Source organism: Microtus oregoni, unplaced genomic scaffold (genome assembly GCF_018167655.1).
Source record: "Microtus oregoni isolate MIOR12 unplaced genomic scaffold, Mior012 000002F_ref0000024, whole genome shotgun sequence".
Taxonomy (NCBI): Eukaryota; Metazoa; Chordata; class Mammalia; order Rodentia; family Cricetidae; genus Microtus; species Microtus oregoni.
The window spans coordinates 64,955,421-64,977,946 of NW_024543061.1; the positions used below are offsets into that span (position 1 = coordinate 64,955,421).

Genomic DNA, 22,526 nt, shown 5'->3' on the forward strand with positions numbered 1-22,526 from the left:
GTGGTTACTGGGAATTGAACTCAGGACCTTTGGAAGAGCAAGCAATGCTCTTAACCACTGAGCCACCTCTCCAGCTCATTACTATTGATTTGAAGAGACACCATGACCATGGTAACTCTTATAAAGGAAAACATTTAATTGGGGCAGACTTAACAATTTCAGGGGCTTATTCCATTATCATCATAGCAGCGTGCAGACAGACATGGTGCTGGAGAATTCTACATCTTGATCCACAGGCAACAGGAAGAGAGTGAACTGTGTCCCACAGTGGGCATAGCTAAGCATACGAGACATTAAAGCCTGCCCCACAGTGAAACAGTTTCTCCAAAAGGGCCACACCTCCTAATAGTGCCGTCTCCTACAGGCCAAGCACTCAAACACTCGGGTCTACGGGGGCCATTCCTATTCAAATCCCCACAGTGTGTAGCACTCTGAAGGTATGTCTCTCGTCCATTTGTTTCTCCACGCTCAGAAGTGACTCATTCAGACCTCTCCCCGTTTAGTTCAAGTCCGTCTTCTTTGTTTTAGTGTCTGTAAAGAGTGTACACCCTAGCAGTAAACCTGAACCTGCTGACAGTTGTCTGGTTCACGGAGCAATGGTGAAGTGAAATGACTGCAATTACTACCTAGACCAAGAAAGGGACATTGTCTGAAGCTCAGAACTCACCCCCACAGCCCTCTGGGATCATAACTAACTTCCTCCTTCCTGAAGCTATGCGACCTGAATGATTCTATTCCCTGGGGTGTTGTTATCTGTCCACTGCTTACATACGAACCTTTAAATAGTATAGTTTAGGCGTTTCCAACTGTGTGAATGAACTATGCTGTATCTTTTCTTTTCTGACTTCCTTCTATAAGAGAAGGAAAAAAAATTTTCTTCCTCTAATCTTCTAGGCCTTCTGGCCCAGGGCTGAAAGTTAAACTCACCAAAGATGAACCTGAAGCTGGGCTTGGTGGTACACATCTTTCATCCCCGCACTCGGGAGGTGGGGGCTGCAGCAGCGAGAGTCTGAGCCAGCTTGACTTATCTTGAGCACAGCAAGGGCTTATCTTTTTTAAAATGGAGGTAGGATTAATACAAGAGCCTAAAACTGTTGTTTAGTGGTAGAGAATTTGCCTAGTGTACTCATGTCCTTGGCTTCTGCCCTCAGCAACACCTCCAAAATAAAAATACAACTGTCTCAAAAAAAAGTCTTTTTGCTCTTGTTTATGATCCTGATTTGATTCCCAGCACTCACACAGTGGCTCACAGGCACCTGTAACTCCAGGTCTAGGGGATCCAGTGCCCTCTTCTGACTTCCGAGGGCACCAGGTATATACATAGTGCACAGACACACATGCCAGCAAAATATTCACACATATAAAATAATATAAATCTTAAAACTCCTTTCATATTTTGCAGCACTTTAGAGCTAAATAATAATCATAATAAAAGTTGTCAGTGAGCAGGCTCGGCAGGTAAGGGGCTTGCTGCCAAGCCTGATGACCTAAGTTTTGTCCCTGGGACCCACATGGTGGAAGAAGAGCGGTGACTCCCACAAGTGGTTGGCCGACCTCCATATCTACGCCATGACAGGCACTCGGCACACTTAGGTAGCTCTTTTCTCTGTGATTGAAACATTCCATCTTGCAGGGAAGCTCCCTAAAGCAGAAGGTAAACAACTCAAAATAGCTTCTGGATGACCCTGAACCTGACCAGATTCACTAGGCCTCTCGCTCCCAGAGAAAACAGTAAAGACTGCTGAAAGTCATTCTCGGGTACGTCAAGCTGCAAAGAAGAGCTTTAGCCTAACAGTGCCGTCTGGAAAGGACCCTGGACAGCCTGTTGAGCTGACTGGGCTCCAGGTTTCCAGATTTTGTGAGCTGTCATTCATCCTGGGGTAGGCTTTGCAGATGTGGCTGTCTTTCAGTCATTTCTGCTCCTGTAAGTGACCCCAATAAAACTCATTGATTCATCAAGTTGGACTTTGGTGATAGCTGTACTTTTGTCTGCGGTGGACTCAAGTCTGGGGTGAGTAGACCTGTGTGTTGTGTCTCTCCAGGAAAAGTCTTATCACACAACGAACACCTCCCAATAAATAAACATAATAAAAGTTATAAAGGTTCATAAAGTAAAATACATAGAACTGCAGTGTTCAGTGATAGAGTTTGCCCAGCATGTTTGAGACCTATATGTAATCTCAGCAACACACACACCAACACACACACACACACACACACACACACACACACACACACACACCTCTATAGTCCCAGCAGAAACAAAAAGGTGGTTACAAGTTTGAATCTTAGGTCCTGTCTAAAAAATAAAAATAAAAAATAAATACAATAACTAATTTATGATTTTATTTATCTGGACTTCATATGTAAGCAAAACTGATGAGATAGAAGTCAAATAGTTTTAATAAAAGAGGTGGGGTGGGAGTAGGGACTGGGGCCAGCCTGGATATAGCTCAGATTGTGGGTTGTGTGTGTGTGTGTGTGACAGGGTTTCACTGTGCACCCTTGACTCCCCTGGAACTCACTCTGTAGACCAGGCTGGCCTTGAACTCACAGATCCGCCTGTTTGTGTCTCAGGGCACTGAGATTGAAGGTGTGCACTATTGCCCGGCTGTGGGTTGTGTGTGTGTGTGTGTGACAGGGTTTCACTGTGCACCCTTGACTCCCCTGGAACTCACTCTGTAGACCAGGCTGGCCTTGAACTCACAGATCCGCCTGTTTGTGTCTCAGGGCACTGAGGTTGAAGGTGTGCACTATTGCCCGGCTGTGGGTTGTGTGTGTGTGTGTGTGACAGGGTTTCACTGTGCACCCTTGACTCCCCTGGAACTCACTCTGTAGACCAGGCTGGCCTTGAACTCACAGATCCGCCTGTTTGTGTCTCAGGGCACTGAGGTTGAAGGTGTGCACTATTGCCCGGCTGTGGGTTGTGTGTGTGTGTGTGTGAGAGGGTTTCACTGTGCACCCTTGACTCCCCTGGAACTCACTCTGTAGACCAGGCTGGCCTTGAACTCACAGATCCGCCTGTTTGTGTCTCAGGGCACTGAGGTTGAAGGTGTGCACTATTGCCCGGCTGTGGGTTGTGTGTGTGTGTGTGTGACAGGGTTTCACTGTGCACCCTTGACTCCCCTGGAACTCACTCTGTAGACCAGGCTGGCCTTGAACTCACAGATCCGCCTGTTTGTGTCTCAGGGCACTGAGGTTGAAGGTGTGCACTATTGCCCGGCTGCAGACTGCTTTCTTTCATGCACAAGGATCTCTTCAGTCTGCAGCAACACAGTACCTATTTTTTCCTTTTCCTTTAAAAAAAGTACCCATTTGTTTGGTGTGTGTGTGTGTGTGTGTGTGTGTGTGTGTGCGTGCATGTAGAGATAAGAGGGCAACCTATGGAAGTTGATTCTCTCTATACACAATGTGGGTTCTAAGGATCAAAGCCTCGTCACCAGTCTTGGTGGCAAGTGCCTTTACCCACTAAACCATCTCCCTGGTTTCTTAATAAATAGTTTTTGAAGTAATAAAAAAATGAAAATAAAGGGCCAGCAGATAGCTTGACAGGTTAAACCACTTGCCGAATATGCCTGGTGCCTGCCAACCTGAGTCCCATCCCTGGAACCCGCATAAAAAAGTAGGAGAGAACCAGATCCACAAAGTTGTCGAATGACCACACTGTGTGTAAAAATAATAATAAATAAAAATAAGTGAAATGAATTTTAAAACCTTGAAGGGGTGGCACACCTTTCTAGCTCTCAGGAGACCGAGGCAGGAAGACCACACATTTGAAACTAGTTGGGCAATTTAATGATAATATTAAAACTTTAAAAAGTCGCCAAGGTAGGGTTGGAACTCAGTGGTGGAATGTTTTCTTTAGCATGCAACCTGGATTCCATCCTCAGTACTAGATGAAGAGAGAAAGCAGATCTCTCTGTGGGCTACCCTAAATCCCAAATATCACATGTCTGCTGGAATATAAACTGGGGTCCCAGCAATGAGAACTATTGAGGGATTGGGCTGGAGAGACAGCTCAGAAGGTAAGAGCTCTGGCTGCTTTTCCAGAAGACCCAAGTTTGGTTCTCCGCATCCATGTCAGGGGGCTCACAATCACTTGTGGTTCCAGCCCAGGGAATCCAGGGTCTCTGGTCTAAGTGGGTGCCCACATGCAGACACACACACCTACACAGAATTAAAAATCATCATTTTTTTAATCTTAAAAGAGTTATTGAGCCAGGCAGTGGTAGCACATGCCTTTACACCCTAAGAGAGCCACGCAGATCTCTGTGTGTTCAAAGTCAGTCTGGTCTACAAAGTTCCAGGACAGCCAGAGTTGTTACACAGAAAAACTCTGCCTGGGGGAAAAAAGGAATTACTGGGTATCAGGGGGCATGAAATCGTATCTTCTAGAATACTTACATGAATATAACCTTGAAACAGTCTTTATAGTTTTTTACATTACATTTTCTTTTATGAGGGGCTAGAGAAACGGCTCAGTGGCTAGGAAGATACAAAACAAGTGTTTTAGCTGCCTAAACCAGTGTCAGCAGCCTTTCAGGCTCTAACTTGAACACTGTACACTTTCTACATTTTACTACATTGGGGGAAAAGTTCAGTGTCTTCTTACTGCTCCCAGGGTAAAGTCCCAAACTCTTATTACAGTTTGTCTGTCTGGGCAACCTGCTTCCTGTTTACCTTTCCCGCTTCAGCTCCCTGGAACCAAGCTCCCCAGCGCCAGGCAGATGGTTCCTTCCGTCCCAGGGCCTTCACCAGCCATTCCCTCCTCTCCTTCATGGCTCTCCCCGGTGAGCCCTTTCATTACTCTCGGGGTTGCGGGGATGCGGGTTCGGGTTCATGCCTCTAGCAGGCTCTACCAGGCATTTCCTGACCTTCCGGCCTCCATCAAATCCCAGTCCTGTGCTTCTCAGTGCTTATCTCTCTGCAGTTATTACACAAACTCCAGGAAGTCCTCAACCAAGTTTGTTTTGTTGGCTATTTTATCTTAAAACGACTGCTACATAGAAAGCACTTAATGCTTTCCAAATGTGAACTTTGAAAGTGCGGCTCAGATTCGTTTAACAATCCACCAGGCCCAGTCCGTGAGTGAGAGAGAGCCGGGATGCCAGCTCATCAGCACGTCCTGCTGACTCTCTCTGCACAGGGCACCCCAAAATCTCCTCTCACCAACACCCCTGATCCAGTAGCTTCTGCCCAGTCTCTCCTCATTCGCTGGCCGTCTGATTTGGATAAAATGCTAAGACATGGATACTTCCTTAATATAGCAAAACCAATACATCTGTTTAAATTCCCATTGAATGAGAACATGCTAAACGCGAGGGTCGTGGTGGAACAAACATGAACAAGTATGTGCTTACATAAGTGTGTGCTTACATTTTAAAAAAATTCTTCTTATTTATGTATATGCTTGAGTGCTTGCTTGTCTGTATGTGTCCCATGTGCATGCAGTGTCCATGGAGGCCAAAAGAAGGCATCCAATCCGCTAGAGCAAGGGTAACAGGCCGTGGTGAGCTGCCTGATGTAGGTGCTTGGAATTAAACCTGGGTCTTCTGCAAGCATAGCAAGTGTTCTCAACAGTCGAGCCTTATCGGTAGTCCCAAAGTATATGCTTTTTGTTGGTTGGTTTTGGTTTATTCTTGTTTTTGTTGTTTGTCCCAGTTAGGATTCTCTTACTTTGATAAAACATCATGACCAAAAGCAACTTGGGAGGAAAAGGTTTTTTCAACTTACAGCTCATAAATCCATCCTTGAGGGAAGTCAGGGCAGGAACTCAGGGCAGGGACCTAGAGGCAGGATCTGGAGCAGAGGCCATGGAGGAGCGCTGCCTTCCTGGCTTGTTCCATGGCCAATACAGCCTGCTTGCTTATGCTCTCCGGGGCCACCTGCCCAAAGGTGTACCGCCCACAGTACGCTGGGCCCTCCTAAGAAAATGCCACACAGACTTACCTACAGACCAATCTTATGGAGACGTTTTCTCAATTAAGACTCCCTCTTTCCAAACAGGGTGGTGGAGGTGCACATCTTTAATTCCATCGCTCAGGAGGCAGAAGCAGGAGGATCTCTGTGAGTTCCAGGACAGTCATGGGTTACACAGAGAAACCTTGTCTTGAAAAACCAACCAATCAACCAACCAACCAACCAACCAATCAATCAATCAAAATGTCAAAACAAAAAATAAATTGAATTGTCTCATTTCTATAGTACTTAATAATGATAAACACACCTAGGAATGAACAAGACAAGAGGAGGTGAGGAAGGACCGAGGTGCTACTGTCGGATGCAAACAGAAAAGAACCAGCAGACAGACAGGTGTGTTGCATTTCTGACAGGAAGAGCCAACCCCACGAAGATGTCGGCTTTTCCTAATCAATCTGTATACTCAATTCGGAAACCAACCAACAAGAGTTTGTTCCTTACTAGTACAGTGTAGACAGGCATAGTCCTCTGTGTGTGTGTGTGTGTAGCCCTCAGTGTGTGTGTGTGTGTGTGTGTGTGTGTGTGTGTGTGAGAGAGAGAGAGAGAGAGAGAACATGGAGATTAGAGAACGGTTTTTAGGAGTCCGTTTCTCTACTTTTACCATGCGGGTTCTGCAGATCAGAGTTGGTCATCAGGCTTGGCATCCTTGGCATCCAGCGCCCTTACCTGCTGAGCCGTCCTGATGGCCCAGGAATACTATTTCTTTGAGTCCTCCCCCACTTAATTTTATTGAACAGCTTGTAGTAATTTTAAAAATCTAACACATTGGAATGATTATTAAGGATCAGTGTCATCCGGCTCCAGCATGACAGAGATTTATCTTGGTGACGATGTGGCCAAGCATTGCTCTGTGCAGAAGGAAGTTGGATCCAGTTCTCATAGTCAACCTTAAATAACCCATCCACTCAGACTCCTGGGATGTGTGTTTTCTTGCCATACCGTCTTGATGAAGGCCAGCCACTGAGCTCCTAACACTTGGATCCACAAGAGTTGCCTTTTATGGAAGGAACAGTCAGCTCTGAGCAATCTGTCAGGCTCTGGGTCACCTCTGCCGGGTGGTATGGTGGATACATACATGAGCAGCAAGCATTTACCAATGAAGGGGCAAGAGACATTACAGTTTTTTATTATTAATTTTTAATAAACACACACACACACACACACACACACACACACACACACACTGACTGCTCCCTCTGAGCTAAAAGGATTCAGCTAGCCCAGATTTCTGTTCTCCAATTGAGCTGAAGTTGGCCTCCCTCACGGTGGATATAGAGCACCCAATTAATCCTTTCCGCCAACCCTGATTTCCACTGTGCACAGCTGGATGTTTGGGTGTGTGCTGAGATTTGCTGCCTGTGAAAGACAGGACCACTGAAAGACATTTATGCAGGGCTACTTGGGCACAAACCCCTTGCCATTTGCAGCTGACTTGCACAAATGACTCCCTCTGAGTCTGTCTTCTCCTGTGTCAAGGGAGTACATGCCTCGGTTTCTGAGAGGACCAAGTCGGTCCATATTGTAGGTGTTTTGAATGCCTACAATATTTCTCTGCAAATACTCAGACACTGGTGCTTAATATGGACACTCTCTGAACCAATCCTAGGGACCCCTTCCAGGAGCACCTTTGAAGGACGATATTTTTGTGTCTTCAACTTTGCCGTTGATTTTGTCCTAATGGTCTAGTGTTTCTCTATAAAACCCGAGAAAGGCTCTCAATCTTGACTTTATTTGCAGGTGGTTACAATTTATAAATACACTTGCCATTTTTCTCCTGTTCTCCTGGATACCTGATAACGATACCCAACCCCCCACTCTCACTGTCTCACCATCCTCTCCCCCAGGAGCAAGGGAGGGATGCTCCTCCACGTGGCTTTATCTTCACCCAGGGTCTGTCTTGGTCCACATGGTATGAGTCCTCAAGGCCTGTGAAAGTTGAGGATGAGCACCATGAAGCCTTGCAAGGTCCCGGGGATGTCCTTGCCACTGACCCTGTGACCTGTTCCCTCCTTTGCCATGTTTAAGGGGCAGGGAGGCATGGTGGGCAGCGGCTAGGGTCACAAGCCTTGCCTGTGTCTGAGGCTGAATGTGTGCAGCCTCTGGGACTGGTGGGTCCGCCACAAAGTCTCAGTCTCGCTCAGACAGTAGTCAGTCCTGGGCAGGCACTGTGCCTTGCCAGTGTCCGGTTCTGCTCTGAAGAGGTGTCTGAGGCTTAGTCTCTTAGGCTTCTGCTTCTCAGAGCCTCCCCAGACCCTGTGAGTTCTGGTGGGTAGAGCAGCCTCGAGGAGAAGGTGCTGGACTCTCTGTCCTCCTTGCCTTTCTCAGATACCATCAGGCATCAGGCGGCATGTAGGTTCCTCGGCCCTGTCAGAGGGCATGGCACCCTAGTGTCTCTGTCTCAGCCAGATGCCAAGCTTTGCCATCTTCCTGGTAAGGTGTGGAGAGCACAGAAGGATCAGGGGCTCCTTCTTCAGGAGTGGGGTATGGAGGGTCAGGGGAAGCGGGGGGATCTCCAGGACCCCGTGTTCCCCCCAGCACTGGCCCATTGTATATATAGATATTGCCAGTGACAGTCACGGAACCTCCGGTCACATGAATGCCATTTGCACCTGTGGGAGAGAAGGCGAAATGAGAAGGGTATTTCCGGAATTCTCCTTCCTCGCAATTCCACCTCTCATTTGCTATTCCTTCCTCTGAGTCAGAGTCTCACATAGCCCAGGCTGGCCTAAAATGGCTGTGTAGTGAAGGATGGCTCTGATATCCTGGTCCTCCTGTTTCCAGTGCTGGGGATGCAGGTGTGCCCACATCCCAGCTTCTCTATAGCTCTCTGAGGTGCTGAACACACTCCTCTGTTTCTCTCAGACTCTTCCCTTCTGTTTTGCCTCTGGATCTTTTTATTTCATCTGGACCTTATTCTTTTTCCCTGTCAACCACTGCCATCCCTCCCTTCCTCCCCACACTCCTTTCTCCCCATGGCTTGTCCAGCTCACCGTGGGCCACCTGGCTGTGTTCCCCGGGCTCAGTCTCCAGCTCCCTAGCCTGGACCAGGGGACTCTGCTGTTGAAGCACCACTTCCTCCAAGACTGGGGTAACTGGGGGTCCAGCAGGGGCTGGGGACAAGTCCCCAGATGTGGGTAGTAGTGGCTCGGCCAGGTCAGGGAAATCTGGGTTGGCTCTTGGAGGGGGGCAGGGGGGAGATTCTTCTCCCTGTAGAAGAGAAAGAGAGAAGCAGCCGACATCAGAGGCTAGACTTCATTGTACCTTAGTCCCCACGCCCTTTCCCTTGTGTTCTGGCAATGCATTCGTTGTCTGCATCTGTGCCTCACCATGCCTCAGGACCTTTGCACTCGATGCTTCTCCAGTTCCTAGAGCACTTTCTTCAAGAGTCCCCTCGTTAGCTCCCTTATTTCTTCAACTCCCTGCTCGAGTCACCAGTGCATCCGAGAGGCCTTCCCTGCCCACCTGCCACTCACTGGCCAGCTCACTTTCATTACGGCTGCCACCTGATACACAATTATTCTTTATATATCATTATTATTGCTGTCATGGTTTTGTTGTGTTTGAGACAGGCTCTTATTCTAGCCCAGGCTGCCCTGAATTTCACTATAGAACCCCAGGCTGGCCACAAACTCATGGTGAGCCTTCTGTCTCAGTCTCCAAGTGCCGTGATGGTACAATTGTGATTGTGCCACCCCTCGGTGATACTGGCAACGGAGCCCAGGTCCTTGTACATGCTAGCTAAGGGCCCTAACATCCCAGCCTTTGAATTTTATTCTTTCGCAGACTCCAGGGAGGGAGGCTCTTCCTCAGCCTGTATGCTGGTGCCAGGCATGGCGGCTGGAACAAGGCCTCTCAGCAAGCAATCAGTGGAATGAACGGAGTACACCTTCCTGACCTCGCCGCCCCGCCCCTCCTTGCTGAGTTCTTCTACTCCTTTACCTCTGGATGTCGCTTGAGCAGAGTACCTGAAATGAAAACCAAAACGGGTTGAGAGGCCTGCAGTTCCTAACCTTCAACCCCTGTCCCCACCACCGTGTGCTGCCAACCCTAGGGTCCTAGCGGAAGTCAGTACAGCTACCCTCATCTCTAGCCTCGGCATGAGAGGCTAGAGAGAGTATCCAGCACCCAAGAGCCTTGTGCACCAGAGTTTGTCCTTGAATATCCCTCCCCTCCACTGCCACCTCCACGTGTCTCCTTCCTACCCAGCTTTCTGCAGAGAGAGGGGTGCCTCATCCAGGTGCAGGCCAGGGTGGTGCTGAAGAGCAGAAGACAGACCAGTGGCAGCAGAACGGCCAGCAGCAGCATTGTTCCTGCCAGGAAGGCAGACAAGAGTGAGGCCACCAGAGGACGGGGGTGGGGGAGGTAGGGGGTGAGGATGGGGGGTGCTTCTCCCAGACATCAGGCAGCCTTTTCCCTCTTTGGAGCCATTTACTGTGACAAGGGACGGAGGCTGACTTCGGGAAGGATCTCTTGACCACATGAGGGACTGCCCTGAGTGGTGATGTCTAGAACGCTTGCAGTCAGTACATGAAGGATGCTTTGACTGCTGGTTTTCAAGGCCAGAAGTATGTGAAAGGCAGCAGGGAGGGGAGGTGGAGTTTGGGTCTAAGGGGGAGAGCCCCGGTTCTGTAACCGGACCTGAGATTGCGCCTGTGAGAACCTTACTTCTGAGCCCAGTCTATGGCTCTCGGGGAGAGTAAGAGTTCCAAGCTGCCCACTCCTTTGCACATGGCGGGGCTCAGGAAGGAAAGCGGCAGAGAGAGAGGACTTTGGTTTCCCAGGCTTGCCCACACTGATTCACCCACAGCTGTGGCTGAAGGGAGGGAAGAATGCCAAGTCACGGAGAGAAACTGAACCAGGAGTCTGCACACCTAGGAGCCTGTCTTTTAAGTCAGTTTGCCTATTCAAGCACTGGTCTGTCAGATGTAAAAGAAGCAGTTAACAGACCCACTGGCTAAAACCCTAGCTCTGGAATGCTAGTGACAGTGATGTCTGTCCTTGACATTTGATGCAGAGTTGAGAATTTCTGAGAGGTCATAGGAAAATATTTATGATCACTGTTAACTAAAAGGCTAGGATATAGGCGATGGGGGATAGCTCAGCGGTTCGCATCTACTCAACGTGTGTCAACTCCCCCCTCAAAAAATGTCACATGATAAACACTTTTATTACTCCACTCTTAGTAAAGAAAAAAAAATATACAACTAGAAATGCATAGGAACGGAGCCAGACGGAGACGTAAGAGGAGAAGGGCTCTAAGTTCAGTGGGTGAAGTTTAGTTAATTTTTATCCTCTCTCCCTGCTCCCTCTCTCAGAGATCAGGTCTCATCAGGCCCAACCTCAAAGTCCTGCCTCCACCTCCCAGTGCAGGGGTGACAGGCATGTGCCACCACACCTGGGACACATTCTCAAAAAGTTTTATAGCACGTGTACCTTATAAACGGGCCCCATGTGAGAAAGACTCAGACACAGACGCAAATCACAAGATTTACACCCCACCCCTACCCCGGGGGGTGATCTCAGGCAAACCATTTAATGCCTCAGTTTCCTCTTCCCATCGGTGAGGGTGAACAACTCCACTTTACAGAATTATTGAGCAGAGTAAGTGGGATCACTGAGGGGCTCGGGGTAGCTCGCAATACCTGGAAGCTATAACCACAAATCTCTGCCCATTCAGAAATGCTACTCCATTCTGCCAGTTAGCAATGGTTACAGTCTTCAGAACAACCCTCAGTCAGCCACCAGGCTGGGAAACCCGTGAGCTTCCTAGAAGACGGGAAACCAAGAGAAACCTAGAAAGAGTCAGATGAGGAGCATGACTCCTCATCGTGTGTAACTGAACAATGAGGTATTCGGTTAGGAAAGGAATCCTGCGGGGAGGCCGAGAATGGAAGGGACTTCAGGATAATGACAGAGTCAGCCGGAATTACATCGCAGCACACGGGCGTTTCCTAGCATAGCAGATGTAATTTTTATAGTGTGTAAGAATATAGTCTATTCCCACCCCCGAGACAGTCTCACTCAGGAGCCCAGGCTGCCCCCAAACTCTTGATCCTCCTGCCTCGATCCTCTAAGTGCTGGGGATGAAATGGGTATGCCACCACACCTAGCTTTCCAAGTCTTGTTTCTTCTTTAGGTGGCACTTAGGTTCAAACCTAGGGCCTCATGCATCCCAGGCAAGCACCCTGCCACTATGCCAGCCTCCTCCAATGGCTTTAGAAGGAATGTTTCTTTCTTGACCTAATCCTGGGAGGAAAGATGCACATTTCCCCGTTTTTCTGGATGAGGAAGACGAGGCGTTTCCCCCAGATCCTGCCTTTTGGACCTCAGCCCCACCTCTCACCTGGCTCTGATGGATTTCTACAGATGGTGTCAGAGCTGGCACTGCCTGGAGCCACCTCCACCAGGCCCTGGGTCTCACATCTGTGGAGGAAACAGGACTGTGAGCTCTTGCTGTTCTCCTTGGTACCTGGTGCTCTAGGAACACATGGTGTGGGAATGGCCAGGCGAGCATATGAAGCCAAAGATGACGGGAATGACAACAGTAGGGCTTCCTGGAGTTGGGTGGAAGTCTGGGAAGGGGCACTCTCACCTGGTATGGGGTTGGCAGCGGGCTGTAGGGGAAGAAGTGTTCTGGAAATATCCTGGCTTGCAGGGGACACAGGCGATGTCAGTATCCATAGCTTCATCTGGCAAAAGAAAGGCAGGCCAGTCAGAGTGAGTGGACAAGTGTGAGCCTAGCTGTGGGCTTCTTGATGCCTCCTTCATGCCAAGCCTTCATGCCAATATAACTGTTACCTTCCCAGCTTGGCTTTAGCCTGCCCATTTCCCCAGGCTTCCCCAATGCTGACAGGAGCCACCTTCTAAGTACCTCACACCTGTCCCAATTCATGACTTGGCAGACCCCAGCCTGTGAGCCTTTTGCAAGGAACGATATTTTCTGTCAAAGAGAACTCCAGTGGGGAGTCCCCAAAGGACACCTTGCAGAGCTCCTAGCCTCCTTTCACTGGCTGCCTTCAGTGACCTCTGACCTGTAACCTCGGCTTCGGTGCCAGGCTGGCACACTACAGGTTGCTCGCAGTGCACACACTCATTGTCCAGATACACACAGGTCATCCCTGGCTTACAGCGACACTCAGGTTTTCGATCACTGGCGCAAGCGGCAACCTCCTCGAAGCCCAGCACTGGGAGGGAGAGGAGAGGGAGAGTCAGAGAGGGACTGGGGCAGAGAGGGGCCGGGGTCGCAGCTGTATCCATCATCCAGGTGGATCCCCACTCACCAGCGTCACAAGAGCGGCAGAGCTGGCAGATGGAGAGATGGTTCCAGTATTCATTGTAGTAATTATCGGGGCAAGTCTCGCAAGCTGTGTCTTGGCTGTGGCTGCATACAGCGGAGACAAACTTGCCTGGGAGGGGAAGAGGGGTATCAGGAGTCTATCTCCGCCACTCGCTGCACGCCACAGAGCCCCTCCTTGGCCTCTTTGTCCCCATCCCGTCTTCATGGCTATGCAGCCACCTCTTCAAGTCTCAGTGGCCGTGTGACAATGGCTAATGCTTCTCCCGTCTCTCTCTCCCATCTAGGTTTACCAGTGTTGGTGTCATTCGGACCCACCTCTACCACCCGGGCTTCCTGGGGCCACTGTTCTCACCTGGGGGACAGCGGGAGCAGCAGACTTGATGCTTAGGCTCGTAGTATTCCTTCTCCTGATCCCAGCAAGTTTGGTTTTCTATGCGATACGGGGGCACCTTCCAGGGGGAGGCGGAGACAGAGAACAAGGCAGGGTCAGCTCTGTGGGAAGAAGGGCTGGAGAGAAATTTGCCCAGGCCCTCTTTCTCACCTGGCCCATCCCACCTAGCCCCTCCCTCACCAGCAGGGGCTGGGCTGCCATCAGGATCCCGCAGAGTCCCAGCAGAAGTGGCCCCCAGACCAGGCCGCAGGGAGAGGCCCCAGGCAGGCGCATGGCGGCCTTTCGGGTCGGCTGACCAGACCGGGTGGAGGCCTGGGAGGAAGGTGGGAAGCCCGGACGTCCTGAGCAGCGTTGGCCACGACTTCCCAAGCCTGGCGGCTGGGCCGACGTGCCCCCGGGGGCCGGGAGCGGCCGGGCCTGGCCTCCAGGGCTCCAGCGCCGGGCTCAGGAAGTGGGAGTGGAGAGAGCCGGCCGGGGGCGGGGGCAGGGAGCTCTGGGAGCAGAGGCCGGCCTGTCGCAATCGCGACCGGGGAAGAGGAACAGGCTTGGCCGCCTCGACGCAGGGCGGGAGGGGGGTGGCCGGGAAAGCACGTGAGAGCTGCAGGCCCGGAACCCGGGCCTCCACCTTTCTTCTTAAGCCTGGCCCTCAGAGGGGCTGCAGATCAGGAACACCCGCTGGCGGAAAAGGGGCGGCAGAGTCCGTAACTAGCCGCCGTCTGTCAAGCCGACCACCGACAGCCTGGGGCAGAGCTGACCTGGGAACACATGGATGTTGAGGCAGAGCAGTGGGCAGCTGGGTGCCAGATTTGCAAAGCGGATGCACCAGGGATTGACAGAGCACCCGGTGGAGACACCCAGAGGTGGCTAGCAGATGCAGAGCCTGGCCCATCATCCCACTTGGCAGAAACTGAGGGCCTGCTCCACTCTGTATTTTAGAGAAAAGCTACCACAGTAAGAAGCCGCTGGGCCTCCACCCTGCTGGCCCACCCACATCACACACTATTGGGCACACCACAAGACATTGGAGAGAGTGCAGCTGGCCCTGGACCTGTCCTTCTGTCCTCTGGGGATCTCTCCTAAAGGGAGAATGGGGAAAGATGTGAAAACCTAGGTCCTGGTGAGTTGGGGACCTCTGGGCTGGGGCTGGGTAGCCCAATTCCAGCTTGCATGCCCATAAGCCTGTACCTGAGAGGCCAGCCTTCCCTCTGGAGAAGACCTGCTCAGGGTGCCAGGCAGAGGAGTGCAGTTCCAAGGTTGTGGCTTTTTCTTCCCACTCTTATTAGCCCAGAGCTGCTTGCAGTTTTGTGAGGCCCCCTCTTCCCCCTTCCACTGGCTGACACCCCCAAGCCCCACCCAACACACTCTCCAAATTCCAGTCCGCGCTTCCAGGAAGCAGCTACAGAGCCCTCAAGGAAGACTAATGTCTGCTTTGTGCCGTCTGTCTGCTCCCTGTGAGGCTATGGACTGGCCTATTGCCTGGTTAGGATGTTGAGTCTGGGCTCACAGAGGTTAGCATGATCTGGCTTAGGCCACATGCCAGGTCCACATTCAGGGAATAAATGAAGGCTGTCCACACTAGGCTACTCTGGCAGAACCTACCTGCAGTCAGGCCTGAATTTCAGATCCCAGCTCAGGTCAGCATCCATCCTGACTTCCTTGGGACGAGGGGAGGTCTTCACCTGAGAACTGGCTGTCTTCATGGCAGATCAGGTATCCAGACAGGCTTTCGGGAGACATGTGACTCGGGAACAGGAGTGAGTTGTAGAAAAGACTGGGGGAGGGGGGGGGGCTGAGAGGTGACTCAGAGAGCCATTGCTCTTAAGAGCATTGCCTGCTCTTCCAAAGGTCCTGAGTTCAATTCACAGCAACTACATGGTGGCTCACAACCATCTGTAATGAGATCTGGTGCCCTCTTCTGGCCTGCAGGCATATACACGCAGACAGAATTTTTTTTTAAATTTATTTATTTATTAAAGATTTCTGTCTCTTCCCCACCACCTCCTCCCATTTCCCTCCTCCTCCCCCAATCAAGTCCCCCTCCCTCGTCAGCCCAAAGAGCAATCAGGGTTCCCTGCCCTGTGGGAAGTCCAAGGAACCCCCACCTCCATCCAGGTCTAGTAAGGTGAGCATCCAAACTGCCTAGGCTCCCACAAAGCCAGTACGTGCAGTAGGATCAAAAACCCATTGCCATTGTTCTTGAGTTCTCAGTAGTCCTCATTGTCCGCTATGTTCAGCGAGTCTGGTTTTATCCCAGGCTTTTTCAGATCCAGGCCAGCTGGCCTTGGTGGGTTCCCGATAGAACATCCCCATTGTCTCAGTGTGTGGGTGCACCCCTCGCGGTCCTGAGTTCCTTGATCACACAGACAGAATATTGTATACATAATAAATAAATAAATATTTAAAAAGAAAGAAAAGACTGAGGGAACCTACCTGGGATTTATGTCACCCTGTCTCCTCACAGGGTGTAGGCCCAGTAGCTACACTCTGCTGGCAACTGCCGTTAGCAAGTAGTCCAAGACCAAGGCCACCAGGCGTGAGGGAAGAGATACCTAATAGCAGACCAGCTCTGGCTTCTCTTCCTTCTAGGCCAAGGGAGCTGGGGTAGGGACTAGACTCACTTGGATCTCTCTGTAACATAAAGGAACAGGTATGTAGCAGTCTTAGGTAAATTCCACTCTTCTTTTTATGTTTTATTAAGAAAACTTCCCATGTACTATCCAAAAAGAGATCAAATAGTATTGGGGTTCTCCTTGTGGTCATTACCTAGCTTTAACTCACGGCCGGTCTTCCTCCTTCACATAGTGTGCGCATCTTAAAGCTTGTCAGTCTTCACATACAGATGAGTGGATTTTCACTTGAATTTTTTTACTTATTTATTTGTATGTGTATATAGCAAGCGTAACACAATTCTAATTGGTCTTAATAATAAAAACCGGAGTTGGGTATTAAGGGGTGAAAGTTGAGAGATCAGAGACGCTGTGCAGCCAGCCACTAGAGACCTTTTACCTCTTCCGAATCCTGAAACCAAACAGGCAATGCTGTCCTCAGACTGCCTCCCCAGACTGCTACCTCAGACTGCAAAGAACTCCTCCTGTCTCTTCCCGCGGGATCCCAAGTGCTGGAACCAGCTTTCTGTGAGCTGTTTCTCTTAAAGACTGGATCGATTTCGTGGAGCCCAGGGCGGCCTAGAACAAACAGATTCACCTGCATCTGTCTCCCAACTCCTGGGATTAAATGTGTGTGCCACCACGGCTGGCCTCTAGTGGTTTAACTCTGCACTCTGATCTCCAGGGAAGCTTGATTTGTTAAAACACAAACAAATTATCACTACAAGTAAATGTGGGACTATGGACACTTTCCCAATCAGAACTCGGAAAGGTGGGGAGATGCTACCAGACCTGGCAGCCTACAGGGACTTAATACAAAATGGTTATTACACTGCCCCTCCGACCTTCTTCAGGAGGGCGGAGACTTCAGGGTGAGAAACCCTCCAATTCTTAGCGAGCACCGCATCATCTTTGTTCTTTCCTCTTCTGCGTTTTCCTACCTCCTGGAAACTTTGATCGATGTCCACTGGACACACCAGATGGGGAGACTCCCAGAAGGCATGAAGGGCTCTTCTCCCAGGCCTTCTTCACGGAGGCTTACTGAACTACCCTTCTCCCCGCAGCCCATGAGTCCCTCCAAACACTCCTGTCTTCTTCATCACACTTCCATTAGCCAACTGATGCCCTTAGTCAACCCAGTTGGGCTGGGAGACACTGAGAAATGAATGTAGCACATAGAAGTGGACTGTCTCAGTGTTTGGACAAAGCCTTACCTAGTTATTCTCAGTCTTGGTAACTTTGCTCCCCAGAAGACATTTGGCAATATCTTAAGACATCTTAGGTTGCAGGTGCTTGGAATTCCCACTGTCACCTAGTGCAGAGAGACCAGTGGTATTGCTGTGACCTGCAGTGCAAGACAGGCCCAGACAGCAAGGAGTTGCACGGCTAGGAATGCCAGCAGCGCTGAAGTTGTTAAGCCCTGTACTGACCGAAGGGAACTCCTAAGCATCTTTCCAGGTCACTAAACTGAGGACGGCAGAGAGAAATCTTCTGGACCATCACATTGGGTTTATACACATAATGGAGCAAAAAAGGATGCTCTTTGCCATAGTAGACAGCCTTGTAGTTAGAACTAAATCTAAGAGTAAAGGGGTTCTTAAATGACTTGTTTTTATACTAGAAAGCATAAAAGCTGAAAAGGGAAAAGTAGAGGAAATTTCAATAAATTAACATACCACAAATCAAAACAATCTACCTCAAGACCCAGCACTACTGCTCTTGTGTATATACCCAAAAGACACTCAATCACACCACAAGGACATGTGCTCAACCATGTTTATAGCAGCATTATTTGTCATAGCCAGAACCTGGAAACAACCTAGATGCCTCTCAGCTGAAGAATGGATAAAGAAAATGTGGTATATTTACACAAAGGAGTATTACACAGAGGTAAAAAATAATGACATTTTGAAATTTGCAGGCAAATGGATGGATCTAGAAAAAAAACATTGAAGCTGGGCGGTGGTGGCTCACGCCTTTAATCCCAGCACTTGGGAGGCAGAGGCAGGCAGATCTCTTGAGTTCGAGGCCAATCTGGTCTACAAGAGCTAGTTCCAGGACAGGCTCCAAAAGCTCCAGAGAAACCCTGTCTTGAAAAAAAGAAAAAGAAAAAAAAACATATTGAGTAAGGTAACCCAGATCCAGAAAGACAAATATATGTTCTCACTCATAAGTGGTTTTTAAACATAAAGCAAAGAAACACCAGCCTATAATCCACAACCCTAGAGAACCCAGGCAACAAAGAGAACCCAAAGAGAGAGACATACATGGATCTACATAGGAAGGAAAAAAAGACAAGATCTCCTGAGTAAATTGGGAGCGTGGGGATCATGGAAGAGGGTAGAAGGGGAGAGGGGAATAAGGGAGGGGAGTGAAGACAGTGATTCCATCTAGGAATAAGGGAAGAAAAACATATAGCTCAATAAAAACAATAAAAAATACCACAAATCAATGTGCTATCTGAGGAAGTCAAGGTGTTTGATGTTTTCCAGTGCACAAGCCTCTCTGTCAAAGATAAACCTTGGATCCTAGCCAAGATCTGCAGAGTGGGTCAACAAGTAGTGACCATTAAGTTGGGCAGGGAGGCATACATTTGTAACTTTCGCACTTGGAGGATGAGGCAGGAGGATCAGGAATTTGAGAGTAGTGTGGGCCCCACGGTAAGTATCTCAGAAGCAAAACAAAAACAACAATCACAAGTCACAGAAGTCACTGAGATAAATTAACCTGGTGCTTGTCCTGGAAGAACTCGTGAAATGATCTACACACATGTAGGCATGTGCATGTAAACACAGGAGCACATGTGGGCCAGTTCCTTAACAGTAAACATCAGGAGGTGTTGAGCTAGGCTTTCCTTGGAAGTGTGGAGGAGACAGTGATTCCATCTAGTCTTCTGTCTCTGGGATAAAGAGGCAGGACAAGCTGTCAATCCTAATGCCCACCCCCTGCAGACCCTGAAGGCTCACTTCTTCCCCTTTAGCCACAGCATAGTTTATGGCCAAACTAACTGTTGGTGGGTGGCTGGCATGGGGCAGGGAAGGCAGCCCCTTACTTAAGGGATGGTTTGGAAGCTCTGGGAGAGGCAACAGGAAGCCCTGGGAAGTGGATCTTTCTGAGACAAGGTAAAAAAAAAAAAATGTCCCTGACATGCCAGACAAGAGTCTACTCTTCTGGAAGTCAGGAAAGGAGCCTCAGACTTGGGAAACAACTCACCTCAACCGTGGGTGGTCCTGAGGCCTTCGATCCCCCATGTACCCAGCGCGGGGTGGATGTAGACAGGGGCAGGGCCTTTGTAAAGAGGCAGCCTGACACACCACTCATAGAGATTCACCTGCCTCTAAGGGATGCACCACTATGCCCAGCTTAAAAGTGCCTTTCAGGGGCTGGAGAGATGGCTCAGAGGTTAAGAGCATTGCCTGCTCTTCCAAAGGTCCTGAGCTCACAACCATCTATAATGGGATCTGGTGCCTTCTTCTGGCCTGCAGGCATACACACAGAATATTGTATACATTATATATATATATATATATATATATATATATATTTTAAAGTGCCTTTCAAAGACAAACAGTCTAAAAACAAAAATGGAACCAGGCTGTGGCGGTGCACGCCTTTTATCCCAGCACTCGGGAAGCAGAAGAAGGTGGATCCCTTGTGAATTCGAGGCCAGCCTGGTCTACAAAGGGCGTTCCAAGACAGCCAGAGCTGTTACATAAAGAAGCCTTGTCTAGAAAAAAATGAAACAAAACCAAACCAATGAATAAACAAACAAACAAAAATGGAAGTCCAAGAGTGATGCCTATGATATGATAAGTCACACATAGGATCTTTTAAAGTTTTTTTTTCTTTTTTGGAAATACGTGCAAACCGGCAAGGTATATATATCTGTAATCATAGCACTTAAGAGGCCAAGGCAGGAGGATCATGAATTCAAGGCCAGCCTGAGTTATAAAGCAAGTTTAGGTTGGCTATACATTGAAACCCTGTCTCAATATACAACACCACAAACATGTAAGTCTAAAAGACACATAGAAAGAGATGGAACCGATGAACAAGTCATAATGGGTCCCCTCTGGGCTGGGGAAGGAAAGAAATGGGACAACAGGAAGCTTTTGCTGTTTTAGGTACTTCTGCCCTGCTGGGAAACCATACCATGACAACAATGTATCCACAGTCCCAGCACTTGGAAAGCTGAGGCAGGAGCACCACTGTGAGTTCCAGGATAGCATAGGCTACAGAAGGATCCCCTGGTTTGGGAGGGAAAGTGTGTGTGTGTGTGTGTGTGTGTGTGTGTGTGTGTGTGTGTAATATTTGAGATGGGGCTCTGACCAAAGTATAGTCCTCAATACCGTTTTTCACAACAGGTTTGCCCTGGCCCATTCCAGATCCCTAATACTGTGGTCTCCAAGCCAAGCCACTCTTGGACTCTGTCAGGACTTGCCAGAGTCACCACGCTCTTCAGATCAGACTTTCTCACAGAGTCCTTGAGAGGAAAACTATTTGTCAGGCTGCCTTCAGCCAGTACTCGGGTTTCAGGCTCAGTTAGCAAACAGAAGAGGCAGGGAGGAGTTAGCTTCTCAGAACCTCACAGATCAAACAGCCAGGGCACCTGGGCAGCTTGCCTGTAGGACACTAGTTTAGGGGCTCGATGCAAGGAAGAATGGAGTTTCTCCTAAGGGTAGCTGAGGGTGTGGAGGGGTGGGACCAGTTCAGGGACACACAGCCAAGGAGACAGTGCCTCACGAGCTGATGGATCCATGGGCTTTGTGTGGGAATGGCTGAGTCCCTCCTGGAGGTCTGGTTCCCTAGGAGTCTACGGCTGGTCTGTCTCAGAAGGTAAAGGGCAGGAGGCAACCTCAGACGAGAAGCTTTTTGGATTCTGCTTATCACTGCTGCTGTCTGGCTCTGAGATTTCAGAGAACTGGGTTCTTGTTTTGGAGGGTCACTTTCTTCATGAACTGAAAAATGAAGAAAGAGCCAGCCTCCCTCTTCTTACGGGAGGTTTCATGAACGTGTCTCAAGCCACCTGTCCAACAGCTTAGCTAGCAGGTGGAACCCTGGTCCACAGGCTCTTGTTTTAAGGATGAGGGGAGGTGGACCCTCTTCTTTGTCTGGTAAACCCCTTGTTCTTCAAGATCCTTCTGCTATGCCAGGGCATCATTTGAAATGTGTCCCTCCTCCTGCCTCCCCCAGGGTCTCCCAGCCCTTGCTTCTTATCTCTGCCCCCAGAGTCCTTATCTCACCGTATTTCAACTGCTTGTTCTGCAGACCCAGCTCTCCCATGAGCTTCTGTGGGCGCTCAGGTCTGTGTCTGCAGGTCTGCGGCACAGAGAACACTTACATCTGGTGCTGCCGGAGAGAGGGTATGTGAGGGCACCGGGGCACCGGGGCACCGGGGCTGCCTTCCACAGGGCTCAAGCTTGGCTCTCACTGGTTATCACCAGCAAACTGTGCAGAGCCTGCACCATGCGAAAGGCTCTCCTACGACTCCTCCCACCTCCTATTTTGGGGTCTGAGCATCTGAGGTTTCAAACTTGTCTGCTTACTACCTGATGCTTGCATCTCTCTCCGATTGCTGGGTTAGGTGGAGAGGGGGGTTTTGGAGAAAAACACATCCCTGGTGAAGTAGTCTTTTCTCCCTTCTAGGACAGTGTGCCCACCCTTCTTGCCCTGGATACCAGCATGGACACAGCTCTTGCTCTCTCCCAGTGTCTGCCATCCCTGCCTGTCTCTGGGCTCTTAGTCTGTGCCCACAGAGCTCTGCCTGGCCCCCACGCCCACATTACCTCTGGTGCCCACATTCCTGCAACCCTGTGACCACAACAGGGGACATTACACATTCCTGACCTAGCAGCCAATGGTGTCAAAAAGAACAGAATGTCCTAGGACCTAGCCCAGCCCCCTGCTTTACCTGGGCCCCTCCCAGGCCTGGACAGGGCCAGGTAGGTGGGGTGAAGAGTTCAGAGGGAAGAGGATGGGAAGAATACCGTAGGACCAGCCGGTACTCCCAGTTTTGGGGGACCCCTTCTCCTTTTCCTCTGGGATCCTGGCTGTGAGGCTGACCTGGGATGACCTTGAGAGACCCAAATCAGAAGAGATCTTAGTTTCTGGAAGTCTACTTAAGTTTTTTTTCCCCTGGCTATCTTGCCTGACAGGAGAGTCCCTTTGGCTCCCTCCTTTTCCTCCTCCTCGGTCCTCCCTCAGCTCTTTGCCCAGTCCTCCTGTCTGTCTCTCTTTCCACCTTCCTTGTTCT

General features: G+C 49.7%; 1 protein-coding gene across 2 annotated transcripts; it reads right to left on the reverse strand.

The window, feature by feature from the left end:
- Positions 1 to 7,136: 7,136 nt before the first annotated feature.
- Ltbr (lymphotoxin beta receptor) lies at positions 7,137 to 14,182 on the reverse strand. 2 transcript variants are annotated; one of them, XM_041638433.1, is made up of 10 exons: positions 13,818 to 14,182; positions 13,629 to 13,725; positions 13,260 to 13,385; positions 13,011 to 13,163; positions 12,572 to 12,668; positions 12,323 to 12,402; positions 10,182 to 10,289; positions 9,919 to 9,944; positions 8,970 to 9,186; positions 7,137 to 8,588 (listed from the first exon to the last, which is right to left on the reverse strand). In XM_041638433.1, the coding sequence occupies exons 1-10, from the start codon at positions 13,938 to 13,940 to the stop codon at positions 8,347 to 8,349; spliced, it is 1,269 nt and encodes a 422-aa protein (XP_041494367.1). In that variant the 5' UTR covers positions 13,941 to 14,182; the 3' UTR covers positions 7,137 to 8,346. The 2 variants fall into 2 exon arrangements, with proteins under 2 accessions (XP_041494367.1, XP_041494375.1); XM_041638441.1 differs by having other exon boundaries at positions 7,138 to 8,588; positions 13,848 to 14,180.
- Between the last annotated feature and the right edge of the window lie 8,344 nt (positions 14,183 to 22,526).